General features: G+C 34.6%; 1 protein-coding gene across 3 annotated transcripts in view; it reads left to right on the top strand.

Annotated features, from left to right (window-relative positions):
- The first annotated feature begins 8,261 nt into the window (after nucleotides 1-8,261).
- The window catches only part of kif7 (kinesin family member 7), a 34,334-nt gene continuing 32,140 nt past the window's right edge, over nucleotides 8,262-10,455 (top strand). For 2 of the 3 annotated variants that reach the window (XM_051650297.1, XM_051650282.1), the window contains exons 1-2: nucleotides 8,262-8,412; nucleotides 9,626-10,022. In XM_051650297.1, the coding sequence (XP_051506257.1) occupies nucleotides 9,695-10,022 (328 nt within the window). In that variant the 5' untranslated portion in view covers nucleotides 8,262-8,412; nucleotides 9,626-9,694. Of the gene's footprint in view, nucleotides 8,413-8,908; nucleotides 8,926-9,625; nucleotides 10,023-10,455 lie in introns of those variants that run through there. The other variant, XM_051650289.1, reaches the window with a different exon arrangement.

Below are 10,455 nucleotides of genomic sequence, written 5' to 3'. Positions count from 1 at the left end.
CTTCCTTTTTTTATGGGAATGTTGAACAGTTTTTGTTCTGCAGTTTGTGTCTGTGATCACCATTGTTAATGTCTTTAAACAGAATTTTGCTTTATTTCTTATTAGGTTTATAAAAAGCATACTGTGGGGGTGACAGTTCATCTGTTGAAGGCCTTTTCATTCTAGGATATTTCAGAGAGGTCCTGTACACATTCAAGAACAAGTCTGTTTCACTGTCTTGTGTTTTATCACCATAGTTCAATAATAGATCAAACTAATAACAATAACAAAAATTATAATAAAAAAAATCCGAATTATTAGGTGCTATGACACATTTTTTAAATGTTCAGTTACATTAGAATACTGCTTCTCTTTTAGGCTGTGACCATAGCTGGCAAATTTGAACAAATCTTAAACTTGTTACATTTATTTAATAAATATGCATGGTAACTATTGGCTACTTTTTAGTTTATTAAATCTATCTGTATCTATGCAAACAGCCATAAGATAGATAGCCAGATAGCCGTAATTGCCTGACAGCAATGTTTTAAGTTTGCTCTCATGCATTTATTTTCCCTGGCGTTCAGCTAACATGACAGCAACAGACAGACAAGTGATTAGAAAATATGTGGCTTCACATATGGTATTGCCATGAATGTACACACAACTTTGAAGGGACCTTCTTTTGAAGGGAGCAGGCCTTTTGAAGCCCCACACAGCCTTAGAAAAAAGGAGATCAAAACTTGATAGAATGTGCACAAAGAGGACCCATTCAGAGACACATTTGATGTGCCATTATAATCAGGTCTGGATGAGTCCCCAAGCTTGCCCTATCGTCCCTACGGGCATCAGGGTGCAAGGACACTATTTGATCTAGCTTTTCATGGACCCAGGTGCTACTGAAAGGATTCAATAGATGGCTGCAGAAATGACCTCTTCTCATAAGGAATGTCATATGTACAAGGGGGCGTAATGAAGGCTTGGTGCTTGCGCTAGTATCTGTTATTGCATTTACATTGAAACATTTTTGCTACTAGTTGCATGCTAAGAACATTAAACAACCTTGGATGACTGGACAGCCTACATTTGGGCAACGTTTGTAATTTAATGACAATAATGGGCCGTCAATTTACTACCATTTCCATATTTCTGCGTTTCATCTCTTGAGTTGAAGGCAGTATGAAAACTATCCAATAGATAAACAGAGTTAGAACACCAAATAAGGTTAACTCACAAAATTGTCTTATAATATGATCACACCAGTGTCACAGGGTTTATTTCAGGGTCATATCTGGTGTGTTACCCAGCAAGAGGCCTTAATGAGGAGACCTGTGTTTGGAGAACTCACTGATGCTACACTTGGAGTCTTGTAGCAAAGGTGACACCCAAATGAGAAGAGTGGTTCTCACCTCTCCTCACTCAGATGAAGGTATACAAAATGACTCATGCAATACGACCAGACTTTTGTAGCATTAGTAAGAAAAAAAAATAGTAACTAGCTTACAAACCAAAACTGCAATATTGCTGCCATGTAATTTTTATAAAACAGAAGTTGCAAGAACACTGTAGTCCATGTTACCAAAAAAAAAAAAAAAAAAAAAGGTATTTTGATACATTATTGAGCGATTCTGATTCCTCCATGTCTATTGAAAGCAATACTACATTTCAGTGGTTTTTGGATGTCACTGCAAGACACCACTGATAATACAAATATTGAAGATATTTGTGAAAACTATATTTCTATGGCAATTACGATTTGTTGTGCATAACCATGAACATAATTTTTTTTAATCATTCTTCTGTTAAAAAGCAATGATTTTATCTGCTGTTATATAGTAAGTACCAAAGGAACTCCTTAACATATACAATTTTTAAAATCATTCTACTGTTGTAGTCATAATTTTCAGGGTAGATGGTTACAACAACCTTAGATGGTTTGACCTGCATATTAACATTTATTATGTAATTACTGGCATTATGACATACAATAAGAAATGGTATGATAAATGCTTCCCTTTAATTTCATTGTGTTGTTTGCATCCAAAACGATACAAACAACATAGACGGGTCAGCATTTGGATTAGTAAACTTGTTAATGATCTGGGAACATTATGCCCTTAACAAGGGTATAGATGTTTGTTTTTATTATGCATCCACACTACTTGACTATATGAGATTTTTATTGCATGATCAACCTCTGATTAGTTTCTCCTTGAGCTTCAATAGCCTCCTATCAAACAACTAACTATATTATAACTAAATTTTAACAAAATTATACAAGCAGTACAGCCGCATTATCTGTGTTTATGCGAGTGTGATATTTTATGTTTCTGTGTAAGTGAGTGAACCGTTCAGGAGAATAAAAGAGACTACAAAATGTCATATTTTTGCCATGCATTTCAGTTCATTGCTCAGGGAGGTAGAAATTAATAAAATAAATATGAATAAAGCAGCACATTAGACTTTTCTGTCACACTCTGTGAGTAACATGCTTGCTTGATGAGGCATCAAAATCAAATTACAGTAGACGAGAGAATACTGCCCCACCTTACAGGTGTGATTTTTAAATAAATGCTATTACAATAAATGCACCCCCAACTGAATATTAATTTTGTTTTCTGTTTTCCCCAGAGTTGTTATTGATGTTTATTGGAGCCGTATATGTCATTTCCTTCATTTCATTTTCAATTCAAGTTTCATTTATGGTTTCAGAGCTAAGATAAACATAATAAAAAGAAAGCAATATTCAATTAGTAAAACCTAGTGTGGATGTTTAAAGAGGATACATTGCTACTGTAAGCAAAGGCAAATAACTGTGAAGGAGAGAAAGTGATTCATTTGGCAAAATAATGTCTATTCGTTTAGCAAATGCTGCATTACAAAAATGTGTCATACAATAATGAATCAAATTACCATCAAATAAGGAATTAACACCTTGTAGAGCATTGATAATTCCCTGAAAATATGATCTGTGAATTTTCTCCCGATTCTTACATCTGCCACTTACTAAAGCATACTGTAACTGGCTATAGAGAGTCTATTTATTCTCCCCACAAAACAGAGTAATTAAGTTATTCTGCTGAAAAAGGTAGTCCTATTTTTATTTTAACAGTGGAACAATTTTTCCAAACAATATTTCTGTTGTTTATATTGTCTGCCTCCTCATTTCCGAGTGGTTGTGAAAATGGTTCATGAGTGGCAAGTCAACCAAGTGCTTATTATGACCGTTTATGTCTATTCAAACCACACAAGGACAAGACCATCTACTACATCCGCTTTTACCCACACTGCTTCAGTGGAAACTGTACAAAATGTAAGATATTCTTTGCAACTGGAGGACAGTTTTACATTTTTATTTGAATGATGCATTACTATTCAATTCTTATATCTCCCAAGAGGCTGATTGGCTATCCTGCAGTAAAAGGGACCTTTTTATGAGATGCCTGAATGCATGGATGGAAGGGTGGATGGATGGATGGATGGATGGATTACATCAAACAGTTACAAATGGATGGTGTTTTTATAGGTGCAGTCAGATATGACAACTGATCTCAAATGGTCAAATAAAAATGTTTGACCTCCAGGCAAGAGTTAATGTTATGCAGCACAACTGTTTTCAGATAGCAGGTAAATCTTTTATTAGGGCAGCCCCTCTGCAACCACATTTAACAAACTGGTTGCCAACATTGAAATGTAATAAAGGTTCAGTCTAAAAGGCTTGAGTAATGAGGAGTCATTTGATAACCTGTGGATATAAAGATGGATATGGACAGAAGAGACTTTGTCTGGAAAGGGCATGGGGAGTCAATGGCTTGACATTATTAACTAGAGACATTTTTTTTTTTCGATTTTTTTTTTTTTATCTAAAAATTTTCAAATCCATGTGACTGATGATCAACTACTCCTATTTTTTATTTTTTATTATTATATTACACTGTAAAACATGTTTTGTCAGGTAACCTAAAATGTTTTTGAAATTAACACTTTATTTCTAAGCACTTTATTAGGAACACCTGTACATCTACTTTTTCATGCAATTATCTAATCAACCAAACGTGTGGCAGCAGTGCAATGCATAAAATCATGCAGATACGGGTCAGGAGCTTCAGTTAATGTTCACACCAACCATCAGAATGGGGAAAATACGTGATCTCAATGATTTCGTCCGTGGCATGATTGTTGGTGCCAGATGGGCTGGTTTGAGTATTTCTGTAACTGCTGATCTCCTGGGATTTTCACAGACAACAGTCTCTAGAGTTTACTCAGAATGGTTTTAAAAACAAAAAACATCCAGTGGGCGGCAGTTCTGCGGATGGTAACGCCTTGTTGATAAGAGAGGTCAACGGAGAATGGCCAGACTGGTTCAAACTGACAGAAATGCTATGGTAACTCAGATAACCACTCTGTACAATTGTGGTGAGCAGAATAGCATCTCAGAATGTACAACACGTCAAACCTTGAAGCGGATGGGCTATAACAGCAGAAGACCATGTCAGGCACTGCATTAGGACCATAGTGTTCCTAATAAAGTGCTCAGTGAGTTTAATTATTCTAGCAACAAAGTAACAACCACATGTAACCACTTTTTAGACTAGAGTGTATTCGTAGAATTCATAATCACAAATGACTTCTGTTGTGTATTGTTTCAGCTGTGTTTCACATTGGAGATTCTGTTATTTTTGGGCACCATGGAAGACTAGTGATTTTGTTGTTGTAAAGTTACCAGTACTGACAACAAATCACAGTCTGCCTCTGTGACCAGGATCCATTCACCGTGAACTTCATTTGCCTTTGATTGACAGATCATCCAGAGCATTCCAGCTTTCAAGATGACGTTGATCTGTGATGATGGCATTAATTAGTATAAGAACTAGTGAAGAAGGTAGAGGATGAAAATGTATTTATGGGTAACAAATGGGTTAAAAGGCACATTTGGTTTGATTTTCTCCCAAAACACTGAATAGCAACAAAGACTACCACAGTACTTTCCTAAACACCTGTCACTATGCACTGCAATTTTTTCCTGATTAATGAGATCTTTGTGTGTGATGTTTGGTTTTGAGGCAATTTGATCTAATATTTATTTATTTATTTATTTAAATGTTGCAAATTTATTTAGCTAATGTGAATACCTGGAATTAACACTTTTATTTTGAGACAATATATATATATATATATATATATATATATATATATATATATATATATATATATATATATATATATAATTTTTTTTTCAGTTTTGATCAAGGTCATTAAATCAATCAACTGTCTAATAAGTGAAAGGATAGTATTTGGGGTAAAAAGCCCCCCTGTTGCAGGGGCTAGAGGCCCCCATAAAACACACTGTTTTTCTTAAGTGGATGAATAGGTTTGTTTTGAAAAATGTTCGAAATGGGCTGACATTGACTGATGCGATCACAATTGAATGAGATTGTTTAAAGAATACTTTAGATGTTATAAAATGCCAAATGTGTTTGAAATTAACAGGAAATTGTGCACCCTTTTCTGAAGTAGTTATTTTGAGAAAGCATTATCTTCATTTGTTACTTAAAAAAGCATGTTGCTGTATCAAAATGATTTGCATTAGTTGGCAAATTTTGCACATTATATTGCACATATACAAGGCGGACTGGCCGTCGGGAGCACCGAGCATTTTCCCGGTGAGCAATAGGGTAATTTGGGCCACCTGATGCTGTGCAAGAACCGACCCGTACTACAGGCGATATAGGTAGCCATCCTGGGCTCCAACATGCCCACGCGGACCTCATTACAGAGTGAATATTCAAAAACTGTGGAATGTAAAGCCAATCAACTTTTTTATTGATTTAATCGAAATTACTTCCTCATCGTTGAACTTTTCCATTTGAGTATCATCACCATACCTTGCATGGACCTCATTATTTGACATACAAATCACAGTAATGGTGACAACCATTACAACCATTAACCAAGACAAAATATTAAGTATAAGATGAGCTCTGAATAAACACAAAATGAGAAAAAGTTGTATATTACAACAAATACAATTACAGTAGCATAAAAAAAAAATTGGCAAACAGTAAAGCTATGAGCAGTACATAGTCATTTGCATAATTTATTCATACCGCAAAGCATTGCTGGGAGCTGAATAATGCTCATGCCTGATAAAACTGCAGAAAATAAGTCATGAAAAAGATTATTTTGTGGCTATTTGAGGCTTATTTTGTTTAAAGGATAGCAGAAACAGCTCTTGTCAAAGCATTGGGCTTTTCACTTTTTCTCAAGAATAATCTGAGCAAGGAATTAAAACACTGCTGATATAAAGACGCAACAAACTCATACAGAGGGAAAATATGAGCAATTAATCTGCAAAATATCTGCAGAGAGCTACACTTTAAAAGGTATGTTTATTTTGTTTTACATATATTTATATTTGTTTATATTTATATATGTACATATTCTAGCCAAATTTGTTTTCACTGATTTTTTATAATAAACATTTACACATAGTTATGTGGGTAATTAACATGACATTTTAAGCATTGCCATCAGTGTCCTGCTGTGACACTTTCTTCATCTAACTACTTGTATATATATATATATATATATATATATATATATATATATATATATATATATATATATATATATATAATACATTATTATTGTACTTGTTTCCACATCCTCATATTAACTAAGAGAATAGTTTATTTGCACTTCTAGAAAAAAGTTGAAAGGTGATTAAGGTCTTTAAAAACTTTGAAGAAATGCTGACTTGTCACAACACCTAAAATAAACACTTTCCCGTGTACTTTCTTGTACATTTTAACCTAACATCTGTATGTTGGGGAAAAAAGTTTTTGGACATGTTATTTGTCTGAGCTATAAAGTGCTTATTTTAGTGCTTTCTTTTTAAAAAATCCACTCATCACATTTGTCGTGATTTTATTTGTTTTAACATAACTATTTTTGCAATGGTTGGGCCCGCAGTCAATAGAAATTTCTTTTTTTTTTTTTTCAACACAAAAATGAGAAATTGTACCGGAAAATAATATCAATGAGCCTGTGTGTGATGGTGTGGTGTATTGCAGACCGGGTTTGGTGGGCCACTCTGGGCCAGAAAGTCCAGGGCCATTTTTTAGTCCCAGTCTGCCCCTGCACCTAGATCTACACAATATCACTATAACCCCCCTTGGGGCCTTTTACCTCAAGCAGGGGCGGACTGGGAAGAGAAATCGGCCCTGGATTTTAAATAAAAACCGTCCCAAAATTTGTTCAGCGTGGGTTGGGGGTGGTAGTTTACCCCAAGTGTGCTCCATCAATATTCAATAAAAAGAAATCGATCTTGATAAAATATTGTGACCAAAAAAAAAAAAAAAAAAAAGCAAATTTTCCTTAATGTGTGTGCCTTTAGCCCTGTTGTACCCTGTTTATGACAAAACACATGTGTTCTGTTACATTTGAAGGGTTGTAATAACATTTGAAAGAACTGCCACTCTAATCCTTGTTCTGACCTTGTGTAATATGATATTCACAATACTTTCATATTACTTGCACAGTCTTATTCTTATAACAGTGTTATTACTGTATGTGTACTGTGTTGCCGTGGTCTCCAAATAATAATAATAATAATTTAAAAAATAACAATTAAATAAATAAGCCTTTTTATTTTTTGACCATTTGGGAATGGATAACAGTTAAAAAAAAAAAAAAAAAAATGACTGACATGCAAATACACAAGACAACAAAATGAGCTGACTTTGTAATGTTATGAAAGACATTTTTCAAATAGATAAACAGCAGATGAGAATAAAAGGCTGAGAATGTGGCTATTACTCAAATGTAAAAGCCAAGTGAATTACCAAAGGAGGACATTTGCGAGAAGATATTTACTCCACTGACTCTGGGTGTTTTAATAGATTTTAACCTAAAAGCTTGATGCTATAAAGGTTTAAGTAGGCCTACATGCTATCTGTCAAATACCCTAATATTGTTCAAATAATACGACTGATGTTACTTCACTGATAGCTATATGGCCTATCCAGTTTCATGAGCGTTAATCTAACAAGTAGGCTTTTTGACCCAACTAAGAAACATATTGATATTGTGAGGGATTTACACCCTCATGTTTTATTTATTTATTTTTTTTATTTTTATTAAACCCATTTATTACATTGGTACACAAGTTAACTCTTTACTTGTGTATGAAACACACAAAGGTTTAGTTTGTAAGATATTAAAGACAATTTGTCTTGAGTGATGACATAAAACACTACAGCAAACTGACTGGAGACAGACTGTTTTATTCAGGCATTTGGGGAGCCGACTGAATGACATCACTGCATCCCTAAACTCGTCGTGGGCTGCTCTCAATCCAGGGAATGGGCTCTGGATTGGGAATGGGAATGCGATGTGCCCTGCGGACTCAGATTGATGGACCCGGAAACAACAGTAAGTTTGAAAGTTATGAAAAACCCCTAAAAATGTACACCATAAAAGTAGCGTTTGAGTGCAAATGCATTTGCGATGTGTGTTTTAATATTTGCATGCATTTTTCTCTAAGCGTTGCGACGATTACGTGCAGTGGATCTTTAAAAAGATAAAAACCTCTCGGCAACTTTTAAAGAGTTTGCTAGCAGGCTAACATTTGTAGCAGTTCGGTTGATCTGAGTTTAGGGAAAAGTTCAACATATTTATCGTGAAGAACTCGTAGAGGTTTTCTGCATCTCGTCGCCTATTTTTCTAAAAATATATTTAGTTTCTGCTAGGAACACTTTGTTTACTAGTAGCCTACTTTACATGTTTCTGTTGCGAAACTACTGTTGATAAAAAATAAAAAAAAAGCAAAAAGCTTTTTTTGTTCTCAAACAAGTTTGGACTGCGAGCACCGAAAGTTCTTGCGGTTTGGGATTTGTCTCGTAATTTGTGATAGTCATGTCGTTGTTTCGATTGTTTTTATTGATGGTAGTTTGTTTTTATTGTCTCGTATGGTACTTTATTATTGACCCGTAGTGGTTTGCGATTATGTTATTTGTTGTCTCGTAGTTTGTGATTATTTTCTTTTTGTAATTTGATGGGTTCGTCACAAAAGTAGAATTTGTGAGCTCGATATGGTCTTTTTAGACTGTAACATCAGTTACCACTGTTACAAAACCTTTCAATAACATTTCATGATAATTTAAAAGACATGTGTTCTGTAAATAATTCGTTAAAGTGTTCCCAAAAACATATTAAATGTCATATTATCCTTAGTTTTTTCTAGCATGCGTTTTCTCTTATTTTAAAATGCTTAAATTTCTGTTTTAGTACTGACTAATATATATATATATATATATATATATATATATATATATATATATATATATAAACTATTTTATGTTATTATTGTTCTAAAGAATGAAGAATAACCATGTTTTTGTTTCTAGTTTTGTTTAACTAGCTGTCTCTTGTTTTGTTTACATTTACTTTTTGTCCTAATACAGAGGACCACTTTTTTATGTTTATAATTTTTGTATTAGCCTATTTTGTATTGCGATTATCAGGTGTTATTGTTTTTGTGGAAAATAAATGCTACACATTAATATTATATTAAAATATAGGTTGGTAGAGAACACTTTTTGTCCTATACTCTGTTTAATCCTTAAATGTATACATTTTAATGCAGTGGCAGTCAGATGACCAAAATCGCATGACAGATCTATAAAGGAATGAGGGACTGATAATCAGCTCAGCTATGTCTCCCAAAGGAGTTGGGCAGAGTAAGGTAGAGGAAACGGCTGTACAGGTGGCCGTCCGGGTGCGTCCACTGCTCCCCAAAGAGATTTTGCATAACCATGAGCGTTGCATCACTGCAGACCCAGAAGAGAGGAGGGTCACCTTGGGCAATGACCGCCACTTTCACTGTGACTTTGTTTTTGAGGAGAGTTCTAGCCAGGAGGAGGTGTATACTGACTGCGTTCAGCCCCTCATTGAGGCCTTCTTTCATGGTTTCAATGCCACTGTTTTCGCCTATGGGCAGACAGGCTCGGGCAAAACCTACACCATTGGAGAAGCCAACATTTGTAAGTCTTTTATGTATTGTTTTTTGTAAGTTATATCCTCCTGAGACCTGAGCGTGACTGCTGTGTGCATTTTTCATTTCCCTTTTTGATTTGTAACTAGTAGCTCCTAAGAAACATGCACACAAAAAGTAGTTTTCCTAATGTTCCACTAAGTTGTGAAATTTTAAATAATACCAAGCTATAGAAAGTCAGATTTTTTTGATCAAATTGTTTTAATATGTTTCCAGGAGTGTTGGTTATTCAAGTCAATTACATCAGCAATTAGCATAATTAATTCTGATTCAAAGTAATGGCCAGCATCATCCAATCACTGCCAACCATGTTAAAATAAAATTTAGCATTAAAAATTCTGAATCTATGTACTGATTTTCACTGTCCCATGTCTGCCAAACATGTTGAGTGGTCCAAACATCATCTGCAGCCTGAAACTGAA

Source organism: Myxocyprinus asiaticus, chromosome 2, assembly GCF_019703515.2.
Source record: "Myxocyprinus asiaticus isolate MX2 ecotype Aquarium Trade chromosome 2, UBuf_Myxa_2, whole genome shotgun sequence".
NCBI lineage: Eukaryota > Metazoa > Chordata > Actinopteri > Cypriniformes > Catostomidae > Myxocyprinus > Myxocyprinus asiaticus.
Note: the sequence above shows the minus strand (reverse complement) of the source record. Positions and strands in the feature narration are given on the sequence as shown.